The 23,170-nt window shown below is 46.6% G+C and overlaps 1 protein-coding gene across 11 annotated transcripts in view; it reads left to right on the forward strand.

Moving 5' to 3' along the window:
• Positions 1–23,170, forward strand: part of ACAP3 (ArfGAP with coiled-coil, ankyrin repeat and PH domains 3) — a 78,915-nt gene that overhangs the window by 32,815 nt on the left and 22,930 nt on the right. For all 11 annotated transcript variants that reach the window (XR_005559635.1, XR_005559637.1, XR_005559642.1 and 8 more), the window contains exons 5-24: positions 1,286–1,344; positions 1,434–1,617; positions 3,066–3,110; positions 3,495–3,590; positions 4,866–4,940; positions 6,305–6,316; positions 13,482–13,594; positions 14,279–14,330; positions 14,552–14,652; positions 15,457–15,568; positions 15,844–16,052; positions 17,257–17,326; positions 17,884–17,978; positions 18,245–18,459; positions 19,881–19,979; positions 20,188–20,289; positions 21,463–21,555; positions 21,836–22,056; positions 22,320–22,429; positions 22,899–23,009. Coding sequence is in view for 4 of the 11 variants with exons in the window: in XM_039367232.1 (XP_039223166.1) it covers positions 1,286–1,344; positions 1,434–1,617; positions 3,066–3,110; positions 3,495–3,590; positions 4,866–4,940; positions 6,305–6,316; positions 13,482–13,594; positions 14,279–14,330; positions 14,552–14,652; positions 15,457–15,568; positions 15,844–16,052; positions 17,257–17,326; positions 17,884–17,978; positions 18,245–18,459; positions 19,881–19,979; positions 20,188–20,289; positions 21,463–21,555; positions 21,836–22,056; positions 22,320–22,429; positions 22,899–23,009 (2,174 nt within the window). In the remaining 7 variants the exon portion in view is untranslated. The remainder of the gene's footprint in view (positions 1–1,285; positions 1,345–1,433; positions 1,618–3,065; positions 3,111–3,494; positions 3,591–4,865; positions 4,941–6,304; positions 6,317–13,481; positions 13,595–14,278; positions 14,331–14,551; positions 14,653–15,456; positions 15,569–15,843; positions 16,053–17,256; positions 17,327–17,883; positions 17,979–18,244; positions 18,460–19,880; positions 19,980–20,187; positions 20,290–21,462; positions 21,556–21,835; positions 22,057–22,319; positions 22,430–22,898; positions 23,010–23,170) is intronic.

Raw genomic sequence — 23,170 nt, forward strand, 5'->3', positions numbered from 1 at the left:
CTGGGTACTAGCTCTGTGGCCAAGTTAGCCTCGAAAAAGTAGGACCATGTTCAGTTTTTGGAGGAAAAGCCAATATGAACTCCCCAAGAAAGAGCTTGGAACAAGGCAAGGGGATACTGCTTCTATCCCGTTGCCAGAAAAATGACAGGAGCCAGAAACCTAACGTGGGGGCTGGAGGCTGGCTGGAATTTGAAACTGGAGAATTATTCCCACCTTCTTATAAAAGTAAGGCTTTAAAAAGAAAAAAAGAAAGCAGCATTATATTAATATAAAAAGCCAGAGAAGACAGGACGGGTTAAATTGAAGTTGCCGAGAAACATTTAAGATGTTGAGAAAAGGTTTGATGGTTGAATAAGGAAAAGAAATGAAAAGGTATTAATACATAGTCATCGCAGATTTGGACAAATTAGAAACAGCTGCTTAGTCCTAAATTGTCATACTGGGGCCAGCAAAGATATTAGCCTCTGGAGTGAGGGTGCCCCCTATAGGAAAAGGTGGGGAATGCATCTGGTTTTGTTTATCCCCTTCAATTTCTTGATTGATTTTTGTTTTTAAAGCTGTTTTTTTAAAAAATGGTATTTTAACTGCTGGTTGTTGGTTTATTAGCTGGTTTGGCTGCCTTCCAGACAGAACAGCAGCGTATCCTTTTTATAAGTAGACATATAAATAAAAAATTGTAGTTCAGTAGGGCAGGGTGTCGTATATTTTGCAGTGGACAAAAGGCACCCCTTCTTTGGACGATTAATCTATGGGCATTCTCTTGTGGAAAATAGAATGAGGACAATTAGATCTGGAATTTCCAGGCTTAGAAGTAGTCTTTGTTGTTGTTGTTGTTGTTGTTAATTGTGAAGTCGTGTCTGACCCATCGCGACCCCATGGACAACGTTCCTCCAGGTCTTCCTGTCCTCTACCATCTTCTGGAGTCCATTTAAGTTCACGCCTACTGCTTCAGGGACTCCATCCAGCCACCTCATTCTCTGTTGTCCCCTTCCTCTATTGCCCTCCATCTTTCCCAGCATTAGGCCCTTCTCCAGTGAGTCCTTCCTTCTCATTAGGTGGCCAAAGTAGTAGTAGTAGTCTATCTCTAAGTAATGCTGTGGGGGGGAAAAAAACAATGGGCCACTGCTATTGATTGTCCTACTTGGGGCTCCTCCGATGGCTTATGTTAACAGTCCTCCATTTAAAAACCAGTGGATTGCTGGAACAATCCAGAATAAAATGCTTTTTGATGGCCTTACTTGCTTTTTTCCCCCTTCTCTGCTTGCTCTTTCCTCTCTCTCTTTAGATCCTTTTCGACCAAGCTCAGAGGTCTGTCCGGCAACAGTTGAACAACTTTGTGAAGGAGTGAGTATCTGGTCCTGGCCATTTTTGATGTTGAGTGGGCTGCTGAAGTCGAGAAAGCTTAATGGCCACCACCTTGCTTTGCTTTGCAGGGATGTCCGCAAGTTCAAGGAGACCAAAAAACAGTTCGATAAAGTTCGAGAAGACATGGAGATCGCCTTGGTCAAGAATGCCCAAGCCCCACGGCACAAGCCCCACGAAGTAGAAGAGGCCACGGGCACGTTGACAATCACCAGGAAATGCTTCCGGCACTTGGCCCTGGATTACGTCTTGCAGGTGAGTTTTAAAGGTGGCTTCGTGGAATTAGGCAGAAACGTTCCTTTAAAGACGGACTGTTTTGTTCTCCCCTTGAGTTTTCATTCTTTGGACCCACTTTTGGCCTGCTTTGGCATTAGCTTGAGCGTTGCTTTTTGAAAAACATGGTGTTTTGAAAAGAGGCCCATCTTTTTGTGGGGGGGGGGAAGTCCCAGGTTGGAAAACTCCACTCCGTTGAGCAAGAGACAGGAAATAGGAAACAGTTCCTGACCCACATTTTTTGCTATAAATTGGGCTGAATCGGGCTTAATATGATCGTTTTACTTCCTTACCCAGCTTCCTCTTATGTGGATCTGGATATGTTGTCATATTTGAAACGGTTTCTGGACTGTCTTTTCCTGACTTCCTACTTCACCCCACCCCAGATTCCAGGCTAATATTGATCCAAGCTGCTTCGCTGCCCTCCCTTTTCCGCTCTCCCCCTTGTAAAATGGAGCCATCTGCCAACCCCTTCTGTCTCATCCTGGGACAGCATATGGAGTCATATCCTGTGGATTTGTAGGAATGAGTAGCAACTGGTTTTGGGGAAAACACTGGGAAGCAAAGAAACCAGGAACCTGGAACCCTTCTCTGCCTCAGATAACCTGCTGCTGACCAAAACGGGACAGCTGTTTTAGCTCCTGGAAACATTTTTTTTTAAAAGCCTGGTTGAACAGTCCATTTTAGCTTAGTAGCCTGCCAGAAAAGGTTCCACTACTACAATTACCATCATTCCAGATATTGGCCATGCTGGCAGTGGCTGAGGGGAGTTGTATTCTAACAGCCTGGGTTCCCTTTCCCATTTTTAAAGGCAGCCAGAGTAGAATCAAACCATTAAAATTATGCCCTGCTCTTCTTTAATGCTTGTTACTTAGCTGTCAACTGCCTTTTTAACCAGGAGACTGTACTGCCTGTGCTCCTGTTTAATAGATGTTGATAGATCTGCCCATCTATTATGAATTGCTTACTTCAAGGGTCCCAGGTAGATGACCTCCCACATCTTCTGGTTTACTTCTTCCGCCAAATCAGCTTCCGTGGTCAACCTGGATGGATTTTCCAAATGGAATCAGTCACTTGAATTCAAGGGGATCTAACAAGAAAGTAACACTTTGGGACTTGTGGTGAAAATTTGTTCAGGACTGTGCTCTGAACATTGTTACTGGACTGTTTTTAGCCCCCCACATACCTTCTTCACATTTCTGCAAAGCCAAACAGGGCAACAAAATGTTTGTGTAGATTCTGCCGTCTTTGGCTCATCCAGTTCCGTCTATCAAGAGCATCCAAGACCGTACAGCAAAAATGTTGAGCTGATACTTATTTTTTTTACAGATTGGTATTAAAAATTTTAATTTATAGTGATCCCTCTGGTTTATTTCAGATTTGTTGGCCCTTCGCGAAATTTAGTCTCACCCATTTTTGTTTCATTATAGATCAACGTTCTCCAGGCCAAGAAGAAATTTGAAATTCTGGATGCCGTAAGAATGTTATTAAGTTCATCCTGCTTGCTCCCCCGCCCCGCAACTAACCTACAAATGATGATGAAGAGTTTATCAGGGGGGATGCTGTAAACCAGATTAAGCCTCTCCCACACATGGAGGAGAGAATGGTTTGGGTTGTCTTCTCCGAGAAGAGGACCTCCTCCGTGTCCTGGAGGGAAAACTTCTCCCAGCCTCATTTTAAGAGCGAGATCTCCCTTTCCCCCCTCGGGCAGAGAAGGGAGTGCCTCTCTGGATCCATCTTGGAAGAGGCATTTACGTTTCTTCCCTTTTCGGAGAAGGCCTCAGATACACAGAAGTGCCCCAAAGGGCCACGGGCCCCCTAGGAGTGGGTCGTAAACGGACTTCCTGTCTTCCTTGCAGATGCTTTCCTTTATGCACGCCCAATACACCTTTTTCCAGCAAGGTTACAGCCTCCTGCACGAATTGGATCCTTACATGAAGAAACTAGCCACTGAGGTGGGGAAGCAGTTGAGTCTTTCGTGTGTGTGTATGTGTGTGTGTGTGTGTGAGAGAGAGAGAGAGAGAGAGAGATTGATTGTAGAAAACCAAAGCCAGGGAAACGAGATGGGGAGGAATAAAAGTGTGTGTCAAAGCTGGGAGAAGGGAACAAAGGCCAAAAGAGAGTTGTGGAAGGAAAGAACTTTAGGAGACTCGTAAAATTTCAAGGCTTCGCCCTTTGTCCACTGGCTGTTGAGCTTGAGGCCTTCAGCTCTGGACCTTCCTCATGAGACCGACTCATGTTCCTCACCTGAGTTCAAGAGAAGACGCCAAGAAAGTAAGGCTGGCCTGGTCTTCAGCTGGTAGTTTTTCTGTGGCAGCTGCCCATACCATTGCTGGATTGCTGTTGGGGTCTTTGGGGGGTCATCCAAAGGGCAGCTAAGCTAGTTGGCGTGCACTTAACTTGCCTCCTGACATCCCGTAGTTTAATTAAATGGAAGCATCTTTTAGTAGGCTTAGGGGAAAAAAAAATCCAGTCAGTGTTAAGTTGGTTGGTTTTTCTTCAAATCATCTCTTTGCTCTGAACTATGAGGACTAGAATCTCTTCTAAACTTTCTGACAGATGGATGGTTTGGGATGCAGCTGTGCCTAAAATAAAGTGGGCAACTTGTGGCCCTTGGCCTATTTTCCAGATATTGGTTTGAAATCCTCTTTTCTCTCTCCCTTCCTTCCTTCCTTCCTTCCTTCCTTCCTTCCTTCCTTCCTTCCTTCCTTCCTTCCTTCCTTCCTTTCTTTTTCTTTCTTTCTTTCCTTCCTTTCCCTCGTTCTTTTCTTTCTTTCTCTCTTTCTTTCTTTTCTTTCTCTCGTTCTTCTTTCTTCCTTTCTTTCCTTTTTTCTTTTCTTTCTCTCGTTCTTTTCTTTCTTTTTATTTTTTTCTTTCCTTTCTCTCGTTCTTCTTTCTTCCTTTCTTTCTTCCTTTCTTTCCTTTTTTCTTTTCTTTCTCTCGTTCTTTACTCTTTCTTTCTTTCTTTCTTTCTTTCTTTCTTTCTTTCTTTCTTTCTTTCTTTCTTTCTTTCTTTCTTCTTTCCCTACACTCTACTGCATGGGGGGGGAGAGAAGAGAGGGTATGCTTTGGGCTACCCCTACCTATGTGACTTTTAGTCCTGCCCACCATGGGGTCTCATTGGTCACTGGGGAAAAGATAGTTCTGCTTGGCCCAAGAGAGAGAAATCGAGAGAGCAGAAAATAAGTCTGTCTCCTCTGCCTTACGTTTCTTCCCACTCACCCTTGAAGCTGGACCAGTTGGTGATCGACTCGGCTGTGGAGAAGAGGGAAATGGAGCATAAACACGCCCTTATTCAGCAACGGGTGAGTCCGAATCCAGAAGTCACACAAGCGGAGATGCAGCATCCTGCTTTCAGAAATAATCAGCCTGGTGCCTCAAAGAAATGCAGCCAAGCATGCTGTGAAAATGTTGCTCCTCTCTTCTCAGATCCAGGCATCTGGTTAGATAAATTGGATCAGGCTTGTGTATGAGAAGGTGTTTGCTTTCCTGGACTAGAAGTTCTCTCTGGATTAGAATCCTCTTTCAGACACTGCACCAGGGAAAAATGAATTTTCTTTGTCATCACAATGTATAAGAATGGGTCAGGTTAAGTCAGAATCTATATTCTCCATTGATCTACCTGTCCATAAAAGATTAAAAAATGTAGGCAGGGTTGGGCAACAACGGCGACTTTACATCCTGTGGACTTCAAATCCCAGAATTACTGAGCCAGTAATTATGATATAATTAAGCAGAAGGGTTAAATTCTAAAGCTCTTCTTAAAAAAAAAAATGAAATTTGAAGTTTTCATGCAAGATCCACCGCCCTGACAAAAATATCTCTGCTGTATACTTGCAGTACAGAACTATCTGAGGACTTGAGAATAAATCCCACTGGATTTGGGAATTATATATGAAGGCTCTGTACCACTCCTTTAGCTTGGAAGGAAAATGAGTGTGTTGCCAACAGATTCCCACCAACGATGAAGAAACAAAAGTTTTCTCTTACCTTCTCCTCACACATCTGTCCAGTGGGGCTTCTTCCTCTCTTCTCCTGGCCCAGCCTGCTTTGTCAGCCAGCAGATAATCAAGAACTGGAGTCTTGGCCCACCGCGTTGGGTCTTGCCGTAGGGCCACGTCAGACGGTGGCACTAAATTGTTTCCTGGACCCAAGATCAGAGAGAGGAGGAGAGGAAGAATCAGCTTGTCTGTCTCCAGTATTAATGTTATCATATCAGGGAAGGTGGTGCGTGCAGAGATGAGGGGGAAAAAAAGTAGACCATGGCTAATCTGTGGTTTCAGAACTGAAATCTCACCATGCAAAATGGCACTGGTGAAGAAAGACATTTGGCCAAACAATGGCTTGTTGTGCATTTTATACTTATATGGAGAGAGATGCTGCATTACTGCCCATTACTTCTGACTTTCCTAATTTGTGGGGTCTTGTCGTAGTCTAAATCGGGGGTGTCCAATCTTGGCAACTTTTAAGACTTGTGGACTTCAACTGCCCAGCCAGCCGTGCTGACTGAGGAATTCTGGGAGTTGAAGTCTACGAGCCTTACAGTTGCCAAGGTTGGCTACCTCAATATTCACCTTTGCATCCTTGAGGTTTCCACAGATGTGCAGATTCTAATAACACTGTTTATTTCCTTTTTTTTTCCCCTCGCTCCTCTTCAATGTCCATCCAGACTCTTTTACAGGTGAGTACCAGGTTAAGTGTTCTCTGTTTGTTTGGTTTGTAGGACCTATTTCAGATGATCGAAATGCCTGATATTAGCTCTGTTCCGTCTTCAGTCAGATGCTGGTTTAGTTTATTGTTTCTGGATGAACAGCAGTGCCCACCTTAGTGGTGGAAGTTCATTAAACGAAAGAAAATGCAGTGGCATTTGCATCGCGGAGTTACCGCAGTAGTAGTGGTTGGTATTGGTTAGCATTGTGTGGTCTTGTTTATGGTTTTAGCGTGTTTTGTAAGCTCAGAACGTGGATAAATTTAGTCAGCAGGCTGGGTGATTGGGTGGAGGACACCTCCACCTAGCCAATCTCACAGGCTTGTGATGGGGATAAATTGCTAGGTAACCTGCCTTGACCTGAGGGAGGGCAGGATGTGACACATAAATAAATGATTATCAAGTTAAAGTCATAACTTCTGGTATGGTAACAATTAGGAAGAAAGGCGGGAGTATGACAATTGGAAGGATTTGTGATGCCTTATGTCTGTCTACCAGGTAGCGCCTGGTGTAGACTGCCTCTGAATGTTGAGGCTGTATTGAGCTGTTGGAGCTCACACTACCCATTTATTGATCCGGCAGAGCTCTTGATATAGCTGCATGAATAAGGTGCAACGTGGTCAGCCATTACCAAATCCCAACACTGAGTAGCAGGAGATCCTGTGCATTTCCCCCCCCTCCTCCCCCATTCCCAAACAGTGGCAAATTGCTTAAGGAGAGGTGCACTTGGATGCGAGCAGAATCACACACACACATACACACAAATTCAGGGGAGTTGGAGACCTGCCTGGCATGTGAAAGCACAAGAGAGAGAAAAGGAAAGAAAAGGAAAGTGAGGATACCAAGACTGGGCCTGCCCCATGGATTTAAAAGAGGAGGCCTGGGGGGGGGGGGAGAGAGAGAATCAATAAAACCAGCCGGCCATGTGGCCCTGCGACTGGGCAGGAGTAAATTTGGACGGACCCATGGCTGCGGGAGGGACTGTGCAGAGGAGCTGAGTAGAGGCTGGGGTCTTAGTGAGGAACCTCGGTAGGAAGTGGACAATCTTAGGAGTTCATCCACATCTCTAGCAGGGTCAAAGTTCTTTGGGGGTGGTGGTGGAGGTGAGAGTTATATATATATATGTTTTCTGAGGTTTTCGCGGGTGTTTGTATGTAGGTCTTTGGTTGTTCGGGTTTTCTCCCGCGTAAAATTGGAAGTGTCTTGGCGACGTTTCGACGAAGTCCCATTCGTCATCTTCAGGCTGGTGTTTTCAGCTTCGTGCTTTGCTGCTCGAAGCACGAAGCTGAAAACACCAGCCTGAAGATGACGAATGGGACTTCGTCGAAACGTCGCCAAGACACTTCCAATTTTACGCGGGAAAAAACCCGAACAACCAAAGACATATATATATATATATATATATATATATATATATATATATATATATATATATATATATATTAATGGTTTAGGCACTGCCTGCCCTCTCTCTGCCTTTGCTGCTTTGCCCACTTCCATCCAGAGGCGACAGCTGTATGGAAATGAGCTCATGCACTAAGCTGATTGATTCTGAAAGGGAAGCCGTGGGCCCTGGGGGTGGGGGGAGAGGACCAAGGGAAGGACGGGCAGGTGGTCCTCAAGCCAGCTCTGCACTTGGGTTCACTCTCCCACGTCTCCTGCGCCGACAGGACCCAGCGGGCCAGTCTCTGAGCGAGGGGGGGGGGAATAATAAAAACAACGTAGGAAAGATTTTCAGCGCGCAGCATGTGTGTTGAGGGTGGGTGGACAGGAGGCAGCAGGAGAAAAACACCCTCCTCAGTTAGGAATGCCATGTAGAATTACCCGTTGGGAGCGTGGCTGCTTGTACGTTTGGAAGAGCTCAGCCACGCAGCACAACAGGGGCATCATGAAGATTTTTGGAAGACTGGAGTACTTTCTGGTAAGGGAAGAGAGAGTGTGTGTGTAGGGAGGGGGCTTTTTCCCATCAGAATGGGAGGAGGGGGGGAAGCAGCATCTCTTGGAGCTTGGAGGAGGCTGGGAAAGGACTGGCCCCCTCCAGCTGGAGGTGCCAAAACAGCAGACTGGGTTTGGAAACGATAGAAGGGGCATTAATGCGATGGAGTTGGTTAGGTCCACCCCCCCTTCTCTTTATAAATTGATGGCACGGTTTGGGGGCTTGGAAAGCACACCTTGAGCACGTGAGAAAGCAGATGTGGGTCCTTGCTGAGGTCCCTCTGGTTGAGGGAGCGAGAGCAGAAAGGACTCCCTTTCTCAACCGTTGATGCTGTAACACTTGGGCTGAGCTGGCCCAGCAACGGAGACCTAGTCCCACCAAACCACGGTTTCTTCTGAAAGCCAGCTTTGCTCGCTGGGGCCCTGAGCCTCTCCAGTTCTTCTCATTTCCCCATGTTGGATGGTAGCTGGTCTGCCTCTGATCCCAGCAGGGGAAGTCAGGAGGAGAGAAACAAAAGGATGGCGTATTATGTCCTTGTTGCTGCCTCTAAGATCGGGTGGCTGAACAGCTACGATGTGGGGGAGTGAGTGAGTGAGTGAGGGGGAGCTTTGGCTCATATTATCCCAAAAGTGCTTTTTTCCAAAAGGCAACTGGACTTTCTTGTTTGTTTGTTTTTCTTTGGAAATGTTTCACTTCTCATCCAAGAAATTTCTTCAGTTCTAAGTGACTGGCGGGGAATTTTTCAAGAAAAAAAGGCAACAGAAAAAAGCAGAAAGCCCAACTGCCTTTTGCAAAAAAGCAACTTTGGGACAACCGTGATCTGTACGATTGAGAATCTCCTTAGACGTTTGGCTTATATTGTCTTGATCACCTCACGGGTGCCAGAGATGACTTTATTTCAAGAATAAAAACGAATGCTAATTCCTCTTTTTCCAGGATACGGCTGGTGGGGAAGCCCACTGAGTCCTGTGCTGTCTCCAAATCCCTTCTTTGCAATCCTAACGCAGAAAACGAACGAATCAGACAATAATTTCTCCATTGCCAGAAATCTATGCTTTTGTTTGGTTTTATTCTCTCCTTTATCTTTGACCAATATAGATCCTCTCCTTGAGAGTGAAATTGGAATAAAGGGCTGAAACTCTAGCAGGGTGGAGGGAGGAACCAGAGGGGGAAAAAATTGTAGGAAAAAAAATCATGTGTTTCCATGCAATTGCTTGAGGGGAAAACAGTTCTCTGATTTTCCTCCTGTTCCTCTCTCCTTAAATTTTGCATCATCTCCATCCTCTGATCGCTCTCTTAGAATTTGCTATCTCTTTGTGGTGGCATCTGATGTTTCCATAGAAACAATTGTCCAATATTGTTGGGGGGGGGAAATCCTTCTCTATGCAAGACTGTTATATAAATTCAAATCAAACAGGAAAGGAAAGGCACTGGAAATGGCTGAGTCCGGGGAATGGGATACATAGTGCCTGTGACCTAATGACATAGTAGGAAAAAAGGACTCACAAAAGAAGCTCTTAACATAATTCTCGAGGGTGCAGTTTTATGGCCAGAGTACTCTGCACCTGTTGTGGTTGATCTTGCCTTTCCATTTTTGCAGTGGACAGTCCCTGTCTTCCTGACAGATCAAGCTTGGTTTTTTTCTTTTCATCTCCTCAAAATAGTTTTACATTCCTTGCTTGCCTGAGTAATAAAACAGTTTGTGGGTGTGTGGGAAAAACACAGACTTTTCTTACAAGGAGGGGTAAGCCACAACTTTAGCCCTTGTTAGGTCTCTTGGTCGCCAGTGGGTCAAGTTGAGGCAGAGATTTTCTGCCCAGACCATGTGGCTACTTTCTCCATCCTATTCAGTGGTGCGGCTGATAATTAATTTATTACTTGTAGGTTGCATTTGTGGGATGGGGGGGGGCAGGATTGGAAGCCCCCTCTGGTGCTCTAGAAAATTGCTTTGATGTATATGTTTGCCAGTCAAGTGGGGAAACGAAGGAAGTAGCCTATGTGTCAGTTCCAGTGATTTAAAAAAACAAAACAAAACAAGGTTGAATCAAAGAGAGCCCTTTAAATCAATTTGGACACTTTGTAAAGATGGGCCGGTGTGTTTTTAACCTCTGAATCAAACTGGGTTTGATTTGCAATTTGGTTCAAATTAGAGTTAGAAAAGGGATTTTGTCCGGGGTCTAAAATTCACAAAAGCAGCCGATGGCTTTTTAAGTAAAAGGATAAATTTTCAGAAAAAGCTCGGTTACGCTGTATCGCTCTACCTGCAAGTTGTGTGCATGGCAGCAGCCACCGATGGGCTCAGGCTGTCACTGTGCGTGAGGCTCTCGCAGGCTGTGCAAAATCTGGGACCGACGGGGCTCTCTCGCTGTCACTCTGCATCAGCGTCATCAAGGCTGAACGACGTGGGGCATATCTCAGTGCCTGCAGCATTTCTTTCCTTATTTTTCTCGGTGCCTTTATGGAAGCCAGAGAAAAAAAGAAGAATGGCATAATGGAGCGAGCAATTAACGTTTCTACTGTATGAAAACACTCACATAAAATATTAAATCAGGAATTATAAATAGGCCCTATATAATGTAAGATTTCAAAGGGGAAGAGGGAGGGAGGAAGGAAGGAAGGAAGGAAAGAAGGAAGGAGGGAGGGAAGGAAGGAAGGAAGGAAGGAAGGAAGGAAGGAAGGAAGGAAGGAAGGAAGGAAGGAAGGAAGGAAGGAAAATTGGACCAAGACTACTCTTAGCAGTACACTGTTGCAAATGAAATACGGATTTGTCCTTCAAATATTAATTTTACCTATAAGTCGTCTTCTCCCACCAAACCTGTATTTGTTGATACCTTGATAAATTCCAAATATTGGAGATAACTGCAAAGAAGAATATAAGTGTCATTGACAAGCTGTGATCATTCAAGTTAACAATCCTTAGAACAGAATAGGACTGGAAAGGACCTGGGAAGACTCACAGTCCCAATCTCCTTGTTTGAACAGGAGATCCTTTAGTACCATTTCAGACAAAGGGCTATCCAGTCTCTTTTTAACAGCCTTCAGTGATGGAAACAGCCTCCACCCCTTCTGAAGGCAAGCTATTCCACTGGGTGATTGGCCTCACCGTCAGGAAATGTCTCCTTAGTCCTAGATTGCTTCTCTCCTTGGTTAGTTTCCATCCGTTGTTTCTTGTCTCGCCTTTTGGTGCTTTGGAAAAGGAACTCAAAGGCTGAGTTTACTTATTTATTTATCTGTTTGTTTGTTTGCCGAACATTCAAATCAGAAACGCTAAACTTGGATCGGCTGCTGAGAAATGAAAACTCAGTTTTAAATGTTTTGGGTTTTGTTTTGTTTTGTTTTGTCTTCTAAATGGCTGCAGCCAGGGCAAAGCAGTCATTTTCCATGCGCATGGGGAGACCGATTCCAGAGAAGTCAGGGCTTGGCCAAAATGTCCCTCGCCAGCATTATAGGGGCACTGGTCATATTGCTTTTATTCTCTTTAATGTGACGTGAGCCGGAGCGAGCCAGCTTTATGGTTTGCGGGGGTGTGCGTGCATATGTGTGTGTGTGTGTGCGTGTGTGATGCACTCATCCTAAGAAGAGAGGATGGTTTGTTGCCTAGCAACTGTGCGTGCCGGAGGCCGTGCTGCTCCCAGTGAGCAAAAAGCTTTCAAGCTAATGGTTCTCGCCTTGCCTCGCAACTTTCTATCGCTTTGGCCTCCGTTTTTATTCTCTTTTTGTTATGAAACGGGTGGCAAATAAATTCAATAAACAAACAAACAAACATCTCGAAGGAAGAGAAGGAAACCTGCAACAGAAAGGAGGCAAGAACGGATGGCAACCAGGAGCGAAGTCCTCGACGTATGACAGTTCATTTAGTGACCCTTTGAAGTGTTACAGTGGCACTGAAAAAAGCGACTTGTAACCGTTTTACACGCTGGCAACCACTGCAGCGTCCTGCGTGGTCACGTGATCAAAATTCAGATGCTTGGCACCTGGTTCACAGTTAACGATGGTCGCAGTGGGGATCCCGTTTTGCGGCCTCCCGACGTGCAAACGGCGAAGCCAGATTCACTTAACAGCCGTGTGACTAACTTAACTGTGGGAAGAGAGGTCGTAAAATGGAGCAAAGCTTACTTAACAACTGTCTCGCTTAGCCGCAGAAAGTGGTGGTTGTAAGTTGAGGACTTCCTGGTAAAGGAAGATTTAATTTGGAGGACTAAGGCTTTGAGATGCAGGCTTGCAAACATGCCAGACTGGGGTTCCCAGAATGAGAGGGGGGCGGAATCGTACACCCAAGAAAGAGATCTGTGTTTTCAACAGCATACAACTGAGCAGGGTTTCCATATTGCCATTATTGTTTCTCAAATAAATCACATTTGGTTGGCTACCCACACGAGGCAAGGCCATACGTTGCGGTTTTCAAATCTGGGGTGGCTGGATTCACTCAACACGTCGACCCTAAACATACATAGATATTTGCTTGTTCTCGATTTATTTATAGATGGTTTGCTTTTTCAGGCACTGTTTTGAGGGGGGGGAAAGTAGGACAGACATCTTGCATGTCAAATAAAAATAAACCAAGCCAGACAAGCCACAGTGTGGCTTAGAAGGAACCGAGAAGCCCTCCGCTGGCTTTCCAATTTGCACATCTGGACGGCTCGTGGCTTCGCTAGGATTTATTGAAACAAACCCACATGTAATTAGATCAACATTTTATTTTATTTTTTAAGGGAAGGGGCATCCGAGCCGTTTTGTAAAAATGCATCGTGATAGAGAGTCACGCTGAATACTTTTTGCAAAACGAGTGAGGCTGCGATTTTCCTGGTGTTTTTTTTTTCCTCCGCCGCCATTGTTCAATTGTGTTAGACTTATTGTAGGACCATGGCTACCATTTTTGCATTTTTTTTCCCCCATCTGGCCCTTGGTTCTCAGCAGTTGTGGTTGGGTTTCCAGTTTCCTCACTAATCCAAAACCAAACAAACCCAGGAATGGCTTAGCATAATGGATGAACACGGCCAAAGGATTGCAGCCTGCTTCCTTCATGGGCTGGGTGAACGTTCCTCCAGATTGTGGCTACGATCCTACTTACTTGCTCAAATCAAGACGACCTTCTTAGCATAAAGACATTTAGGATCGCTTTGTTGTTATCAGTCAAGCAAAGCAATCCCAACCTTGCCTCTTGTGTTTTCCCCTCCTCCTTGTGGCTTTTTTGGCCTTCAGGATTTCTCTTACGATGAATCCAAGGTGGAATTCAACGTGGATGCTCCCAACGGAGTAGTGATGGAAGGATACCTCTTCAAGAGAGCAAGCAATGCCTTCAAGACCTGGAATCGGTGAGCCATTGGGAAGAGGCCGTGAAACGGGTGCATTGTGGGCGGTTGGGATGTTTAGAACCAGGGACGGGAAGAACCAAGTTCAAATCACCCCCCTTGTTATGAACGAGTCCATTTCACTTCTCTGCCCACCCATACTGAAGGTCACTCTTCTCCACCCTACTTCCCCTCAGATGGCCGCTGGGAGTTTTAGAAATTGCCACCTCATCACTTGTACAGGTGTCAACCTTATGAGATAGTCCAGATAGGAAGCAAAACCAGAAGTACTAGCTCTAACGTTATTGTAAGGGTATATTAACAGAACTTTGCAAATCTGAAAGTATATCTTTCCCCCCATCACCTTTACAGTTAAAGAAACTAGGTCTCTTCTGAGATATTTACCATACCCCGTTCTTTCTGCTGGCTCATCTGATTATTGTCTAGTCTGTGGTTCTTCTGTCCTCCACCTACCGTTACATCAGGACACTAGGTTGTGGAAGGCCGTGTTAAATTGATGTGACAACTGTTTGTCGAAGCCAATACTCTACTGCAGCTGCCTCTGAAAGCTTTTTAGTTGTCCTTTTCAGAATCTATTCCAAGTCTATATTTATTCTGAAAGGCGGGACGATGCTCACCGTCCTCTTCCAAGCTGTTTTTGTTCTTCATTCATTTCTCCTCCTCCTCGCTACTTGTTTCTCTTTGCAGGAGATGGTTCTCCATACAAAATAGCCAGCTGGTCTATCAGAAGAAGCTAAAGGTTAGTCCCTTACTTTAAGTGACCTGTTTGGTGCACAAGACTTAAAAACTCTATTGTATCTAGGAGGGGAATAGATGGGGAGCATGCGTGCATCCCACGTTTTGACTCCAACAGAAGCCATCACAAAAATAGACACCATTTCAGTGTCTACTACTGTCTTTACCAATAGGAAATCCAGTTGCAGGGAGTCTGACGCGGATGTTTTGTCCTTCCCTTTCCAGGATGTACTCACGGTCGTTGTGGAAGACCTCCGGCTTTGCACAGTCAAGCCTTGCGAGGACATAGAACGGAGGTTTTGTTTTGAAGTGGTCTCCCCCACCAAGTAAGTAATGTGTTCCTGAGAAGAGAAAATATATATATATATCCATGTCTCATTTGGGTCATCACGTCAACCGCAGTCTTGAAAAGAGGCGAAAGACGGGGAAGGGAAGGGGAGATGGAGATTAAGCAGGGAAGTTATAGGCAGCAGGTTTTGTGAGACACGTGGTCAGAATTTTGGGGGGAGAATGAATTACTTGGCCCAGCTCTAGATTGGATGAAAGGTCAAGTAGCCAAGTCAGACATCTGGGGCTACGAGAGAGAAGAAGAATGTCTGCTTTCTTGTCCGTCCATCCATCCATGCATCCATGCATCCATCCATCCATGCATCCATCCATCCATGATACATACATCTGCTTTTTCTGCTTCACAACATCTAAACAAGAAACCCTTGTCTCTGACTTATAAAAAGCCCTGAGGTTCCTCTACCTATGTTAATTCCATCAGGACTCAACATGACTGGCAATTGGTTAGAAGGATGCCTTTAAAATCCAGTGACTTCTCCCGTATTCTATCTGGCTTGGCTTGTTACAAGAGGTCATGATTTGTTCAGCCACGACTTGTTGACCGAGCCATAATAGGATAACTTCACACACTGCTCCAAATCCCAGTTTTGGAGGGGCAGGACGTGGGCATTAACCATCATCAAGAACTGCTGGGTTAACTAAAGTGACCGAGTTCGCCTCCAAATTTGCTGCTGCTGGGCCAAGCGGAAGTAATCAATAAATAACAAGCAAATGAATATCTTCTCATGTAAAAAGGGATTCTGTTCCTCCTGGTAAGCAGCTGTTCTGTTTTCCCGCTGCAGGAGCTGCATGTTACAAGCCGATTCAGAGAAGCTGCGCCAAGCGTGGATCCAGGCGGTCCAAGCGAGCATAGCCTCCGCCTATCGAGAAAGCCCTGATAGCTGCTTCGTTGAAGTGAGTAGAACCGGCAACCAGAAAAGGCTGTAGGACAGGTGCAGGATTCGCACTCACAAATTTGTCATAAGACATACTCGTAAGATCTTCACGGAAATTAGAAAACAGATACGAGGCGTCCTTTCAGAATGACGGGAGGCGTTTTTTATCCAATCAGCTTCCAAGATTATCCTTGAAAATGTTACCAAAATATATTAAGAGAAATCAAAAAAGCAGACGGGACGCTTGATATTGTCGCTTGCTGTTTCAATCTTTGGCTTTTCTTTTAACTCCAGAAATTGGACCGAACAGCTTCCCCTTCAACCAGCAGTATAGACTCCGCCTCCGATTCCCGGGACCGAAGTGGGAAAGGGGAAACTATCCTGCAGAGGGTGCAGAGTATCTCTGGCAACGACCAGTGTTGTGACTGCGGGCAAGCCGATCCCCGGTGGGCGAGCATCAACTTGGGCATCTTACTATGCATTGAATGTTCAGGGATACACAGGTATCTTCCACAGAAGGGAATAACTGGTAGCTCCGGGTTCAGCCGTGGGGTCCTTGGTGCTCTCTGAGCTTGGTGGTTTTCTTGCAGACGTTTCATTACCCAACTGGGTTACATCATCAGTGCTAGAAGGGAGGGGGTGTGGGAGGGGGAGGAGGAGAAAGAGGAAGAGGAGGATCACCATGGGGTCCTTGGTGTTCTCTGAGCTTGGTGGTTTTCTTGAAGACGTTTCATTACCCAACTAGGTAACATCCGTGTTAGAAGGGAGTGGGGTTTGCAGGGTGGTGGAGGAGGAGGATTATGGGGTCCTTGATGCTCTCTGAGCTTGGTGGTTTTGTTGCAGAGGTTTCATTACCCAACTGGGTTACATCATCAGTGCTAGAAGGGAGGGGGTGTGGGAGAAGGAGGAGGAGGAGGAAGATGAAGAGGAGGAGGAGGATCACCATGGGGTCCTTGGTGCTCTCTGAGCTTGGTGGTTTTGTTGCAGGCGTTTCATTACCCAACTGGGTTACATCATCAGTGCTAGAAGGGAGGGGGTGTGGGAGAGGGAGGAGGAGAAAGAGGAAGAGGAGGATCACCATGGGGTCCTTGGTGCTCTCTGAGCTTGGTGGTTTTCTTGCAGACGTTTCATTACCCAACTAGCTTACATCATCAGTGCTAGAAGGGAGGGGGTGTGGGAGGAGGAGGAGGAAGATGAAGAGGAGGATCACCATGGGGTCCTTGGTGCTCTCTGAGCTTGATGGCTCTCTTGCAGACGTTTCATTACCCAACTAGCTTACATCATCAGTGCTAGAAAGGAGTGGGGTTTGAGGAGTGTTGTTGTTGCTGCTGCTGGTGATGTTGATGGAGGAGAAGGACAACTGTGGGGTCCTTGGTGTTCCCTGAGCTTGGTGGTTTTCTTGCAGACATTTCATTACCCAGTTAGGCAACATCATCAGTGTAAGGGAGTGTAGGGTTCACACTAGTTGGGTAATGAAAACGTCTGCAAGAAAGCCACCAAGCTCAGAGGGCACCAAGGACGGCAACAGCAGCAGGTACTTTCGTGCATGCCTCCTTGAGTGCTAAGAAGATCAAAGCATCCCCAGCTTCTCCTGTCTACAACCAGAGAGTTATTTCAGAACAAATGCAGCAGTCGAACTGCCAGCTGCAGTCTGACTTGGCTTAGCAGCAGGGGAAGCTGACCCTTTCTCTTCGCCTTGCCCTACAGGAGCTTGGGAGTTCACTGCTCCAAAGTGCGGTCACTCACGCTGGACTCTTGGGAGCCAGAACTATTGAAGGTAAAGGCCACCCCCCCCCCAACTAGCTAAAAAGGTATGTAAGTCAAAAGAGGAAGAAAGAGGATCCAAATCACATCTTGAGTAAAACAACAATGGACAGAGGAAGAACAAAAATGCTAAAACTTGAGCAGGCAAAGGTTTACGTTTCTGACATTCCATTTTTGCATTCCCTTCAAAAAGAAAAAAAAAGTAAAAGTAAATCAGTGTTTTTCAATCTTGGCGCCTTGAAGAGGCTGGAGAATTCTGGGAGCTGAAGTCCCCCAGGGTTGAAAAACACGGCTCTAAATCTTGCTGTTTTTGAGAAGATTGTCGCTTGAAGACTAGTTCTCGCATTTAAGCGTGTTGAATTTGAACTGGGCAGAGCCAGGACAAGTCCAAATCCTGGAACTAACATAGGCTTCTCTGGAGGGAGGGGGGGAACCATTCCAGAATGAGGGCATCCTCGCTGAGAAGACCCAGGATAGGATTTCAAACAGGGCGTTGTATGTGAATGGAGAAGCCACAAGAGCAACTTTGCTTCACACGTCGTTCTGTTTTTTTCACCTGCTGTTCCAAAGCTGATGTGTGAGCTGGGCAATGCAACCATGAACCAGATCTACGAGGCTCAGTGCGAGGAGATGGGGCTGAAAAAGCCAACAGCTGGCAGCTCAAGGTACAGCTTTTTCAGGGTCCCTTTGCCTCTGATGCTTTCCTTCCTCCATGTCTGCTTCCCCATGAATTAGCAAGGGGACGCCCTGTGCTCTTGCGGTGTTCAGACAACACACGTAAGCTGGTTAAGGGAGTCGCTGTTCCCCTGGGTATATGGAATCATAAACCACTATGATGCAAAAAGAGATGAAAAACCCTAACGATGGTCATTATTAAATAAGTTAGGCCCGTGGGTGGGCAAACTCAGCGCAAGAAATGGTTTCCTATCAGGCAGGACAAAGAAGCATGGATCAAAGTCAAATACGTGGAGAAGAAGTTTCTGAAGAAGCTCCCTTCGCGAGAACCCCTGGCCGACCACGAGCAGAAGCCCCGCCGCTGGAGTGTGAAAAAGTGCCAGAGGTGCAACAGCACCACCAAAGCGCCCACTACTCGCAGGAAGTACCGGCACGAGGCGGGAAACGCGTCTCCGGCTGCCCACTCTTCAGGTAGGCGATCCGCGTCAGGAGGCCCAAACCGGCAGCCATTTTGTGTGGTGGAAAGCTGGCGGGAGGGTTGGTCGAGACCGCGAGGCTTGCTTTCCTGATATCCCCAGAGAGGGTGGGAAAATGTGAATTAAAAACATTTATTTCATCCTGAAATATGTGGAGCTCAAAACGCAGGCAGCCGTTAAGTGTGAAAACAGGTTATAAGTCTCTTTTTTTCCCCACTGCTGTTGTAACTTGGAACGGTGGCTAAACGCGTTTGTCTGTTTCTAAATACTGGAGCTTGTTCGTCCCCCGTTTCAGGATTTGCCTTCAGTTCTTTCAAACATATTGTCACACAGTGAAGATTGGAAATTTGTCCTTACATTGTATTGGCAAGTAATGATCCTTTGACAACTCTGGGGGGCTATATATGAACACAGTTACACGGTGTTCTTGGCAATGGTATGGAAACAAGCAGTTTGCTTTTGTTTTCTTGAACGGGGTTATTTTTTAAAAAAATTTCCTAGCCTCGCCTCCAGCCTTTTGATTGCCTAGAACAGTGGTTCTCCACCTGTGGGTCGGGACCCCATTTGGGGTCGAACGACCATTTCACGGGGGTCGCCAAACAAGGCTGTCCGCCATTTTTCCCCCTTTTCTTTGGCCACGCCCCTGGCACCCGGTGATGTATAAGTGGTTGGGGGGTCATCACAACATGGGGAACTGTATTATGGGGTCACGGCATTGGAAAGGTTGAGAACCACTGGCCTAGAACAAGGGTAGAGAACCTTGGCTCTATTATGACTTGTGGACTAACTCCCAGAATTCCTGAGTCAGCATGGCTGGTTCAAGAATTCCGGGTATTGAAATCCACAAGTCTTAAAGGAGCCAAGGTTCCCTACCCCTGGCCTAGAACAATCATCCAAGAATAAACCAGGGTTGTTATTAGCCAAAGTCACTCCCCTGCAGCCTCCTGAAGTGGTTCACGTATCATGCTGTGATCTAAGCTGGTTTGGATTGGGCTTGTTGAGCCAATGTCCATTATCAGGGAGCTAGCCTAGCATTTATTTATTTATTTATGAGACTTATATACCGCTTTAAGTGCAAGCACTCTCTAAGCGGTGTACACCAGTAAGCAATGTATATATATATTTTACATTGCCCCCAACAATCTGGGTCCTCATTTTACCTACCCCGGAAGGATGGAAGGCTGAGTCAACCTTGAGCCGGTGAGCTTTGAACCGCTGACCTGCTGAACACAGTCAGCTAAAGTGGCCTGCCGTACTGCACTCTAACTGCTGCGCCACCTCGGCTCTTCTTGTGATTTGTCCAATAAACCACAGCTAGAAAATCTCAGCTTTGCCATTTTTTTATAAACAGAGCTATTTGTACGTGTTGGGGGTCTCTGCATTAGAAAAATGGCAATAACGTTCTTTTCCAAACAGCTGCCACTTTGGAAAGGAAGTTCCGCCGAGATTCCCTCTTCTGTCCCGACGAGCTGGATTCCCTCTTCTCGTACTTTGACACAGGAGCAGGCCCCCGCAGTAAGTGGGGGCAGATGGGTGTGTAATCCCTCACACAGCTGTAGCTCAGTGCTCAGCTACCAGAGAGAGTCAGTAAAGGGAGAAACGTTGACTTTTCTGGACTTTCTCCAATTCTGCGGCTAGGTTTTCCCTCCCTTTCTCTCTTGCTTTGTGCCAAAATTTAAGCTCTGGCTGCCCATTGTCATGTTTTTAATCTCCGCCGCCCCAGGTGGGAACCAGGCGTCAACTCAACAGCCTGTGGGAGCCAGCCCATGGAGTGAGACCTGCAATGGCCCTGGAGGCAGCGGTTCGCCCTTTCTGCTGGATGGAGGTAAGGCTGTATCCTGGCTTGGTCACCAGGGATATCTACTATCTTCCTGTATATCTGGCAACGTCAAAGTAAAAGACTCTGAAGCCCTAGGTCCCATCTTCTCAGAAAGACTGACTTTGAACAGCTTCAGGAGAATCCAGCGTTGGCCGAGAGCCAAGCCTGGTCTTTGAGATGTGCTTCCACACCCAAAATGGGCGGGTACGGCCTAGCCTAGAGAAGGGAGGGGGATCAGAAACCCAGTTTGATTAAAGTTAAGTGGGGCTGTAGTCATTAGAAGCCGGTTGAAAGTCGGGATGTTCCTCTCCTAATTGTTCACTCTTCCTGACTTTTTAGCTTTACTGATCTGCCTTCTACCCAGAGCTGAGACGTCCCAGTGGGACAAAACTTTCTGCGGCAGATTTCTCTCTTTGCTCATGGGTCCCCATCCCTATTACTAAGTCCCATGAGGGGAGGGGATTTCAGGACATAACACTGGCCCATCACTCATTCACGGATTTTAAAAGGGCAACCCAAGCACCGCTCTGTCCTGTGTGCTTATAGTTGTATCTCTCTGCTTTCTGGGTTTCCCCAGTTCCTTCTCTCTTCTAAGGACCATTGTTTAGGGATGGTCATCTGCCTGGTTCCTTTTAGTAAAGCTCCCGGACGCCCACCTTTTAAGAGCCGAGGTGGCGCAGCAGTTAGAGTGCAGTACTGCAGGCCACTTTAGCTGACTGTGTTCAGCAGGTCAGCGGTTCAAATCTCACCGGCTCAAGGTGGACTCAGCCTTCCATCCTTCCGGGGTAGGTAAAATGAGGACCCAGATGGTTGGGGGCAATGTAAATATAGATATACATTGCTTACTGGTGTACACCGCTTAGAGAGTGCTTGCACTTAAAGCGGTATATAAGTCTCATAAATAAATAAATAAAACACAATCTGGAAATCCTTCCACGAACAAAATCACGCTAGTGGCAAGGGATTTCAAGGGAAATGTGGGCCTGGGGGAATTGGGGGGGGGGAAGAGGAAAATACTTCAGGAAAGGAGTAGAGATCCTTTAGGGCAGATGTGGTGGAATTCCATCCTAGATGAGTAACCAGAAGAGAAGGAATCTTGACCAACCAACACAGGAAAAGACCAGCAGTTTATGGTGCCCATATATTCAAGTTTACTTGGTTCCTCCTTTGATCCCTTAGGTCTAAGCAGCGACAGTGGACTGGGTGGGAGCACTGATGGCAGCACAGACGTCTTGGTGTTTGGCTCGGTGGTTGATAGCGTCACAGAAGAAGGTGAGATCTTCCCCAACAGAGGCAGGTGGGCCTCAGGAATCTCTACCTTTGCCCAGAGCACAGCCGTAGAATTCCACTACAGCATCCCACAGGAGTGGCCACCATCTTGAGATCAGAGAAGAGGGATGAGATCAATTGCTGTTAGTCCCAGTGGCTACCTAAATACCTCACGTGGCAAAGTCCTTTTTATCTTGCTGGGAGACGCAAGCTTCGGTATCGACGCCTCCAGAGGTCTTTGGATTCCGGCATTTCATTCCCTTCTCTTCCTCCCTTCCTGCAGAGGGGGAAGCATCAGAAGAATCCAGCGGGGACGTCGAAATTGAGCAGGAGGCCTCCGATTTGGAAGACCTGCGGGCGCTCCATCCTGGTTTACTTGTTTACAAGGCGTCAAGGGCCAGGAACCTGCCCGTGATGGCGGAGGCCCTGGCCCACGGTGCCAGCGTCAACTGGGTGAACGAAGAAGACGAGAGCAAAACCCCGCTGATCCAAGCTGTCATGGGGGTGAGCAAGATCCACGTGTCGCCGTGCCAGTTTTGAGGTGGCTCCATCAGGGTTAAAAGCCGGTTCTGTGTGCCCTGGGTGGGCTTCATCAGCACCACCTCGATTTCACCGCTTCCTGCTAAGTGTAGGCCAGAAAATCTACTCGGAGGGAGAAGAACCCCTGCTGTTTCACTCTGAACGGTCACTAAACGTCGCAAGGCGAGGACTACCTTAAGAGAAGTCCAAGACTCCAAAGCTAACTTTTCTTTCTCTGCTTCTTTCAGGGCTCACTAATAGCCTGTGAATTTTTGCTCCAGAACGGGGCAGACGTTAACCAAAGAGATATCCGAGGGCGGGCACCTTTGCATCATGCCACATATTTGGGCCACACCGGGTAAGTCACTTGCTGTGAAGGTGGTAGTTCAAAATTCTGGGGGAGTCAACTGCTGTTTGCAGCTGTGACTTTGCCCCGGAGACACCACTGCTCTGTGCTCCCGCGGACAAAGAGATGGCGTATCCCAGCTAGCTGGTTTTAAAGGCAATGGAGAGAGACCCAGGCACGTGCCACCCATAGGACTTGGGTAAATGGGATTGAGACCAAAGCTAGTGACCTGGGTTAGTTAGAAGCAACTCCTGATGGATCTGAGACAGATGGTGGTCATTTTCCAAGTGGAAAGTCTAAACAGAGAAAATGGTCCAGTGTAAAGTAGCTTCTTATGAAAGTCTAGTGTGATACATTAATGCTTCTTAACGTTGTGTCGTCCGCCTCTTCAAACTGTCCTTCTCCATCACAGCATATTCTTGGCTAACCTCGTTCTCTCTCTCTCTCTGGTTTCTCTCTCTCCTCTTTCAACATTTGGCAGCCAGGTCTGCTTATTCCTAAAGAGAGGAGCCAACCAGCACGCAGCTGACGAGGATGGGCAGGACCCCCTCAGCATCGCTGTCCAGGCCGCTAATGCGGACATCGTGACCTTGTAAGTGGGTCCTTACTGTGTCAGAGATGACCTCCATGTCGGGGCTGGAAGTGGCTGACTTGGAAACTCGAACACCCAGGCATAGAGTTGGCCAGTTATTGGCCCAAAAAAAAAACAAGAATCGAGGCTTAGCCCTGACAGACCACCGTCTTCAGCAACTC

This window comes from Crotalus tigris, unplaced genomic scaffold (assembly GCF_016545835.1).
Source record: "Crotalus tigris isolate CLP2741 ecotype Arizona unplaced genomic scaffold, ASM1654583v1 scf7180000020588.15403103151:6194809, whole genome shotgun sequence".
Taxonomy (NCBI): domain Eukaryota; kingdom Metazoa; phylum Chordata; class Lepidosauria; order Squamata; family Viperidae; genus Crotalus; species Crotalus tigris.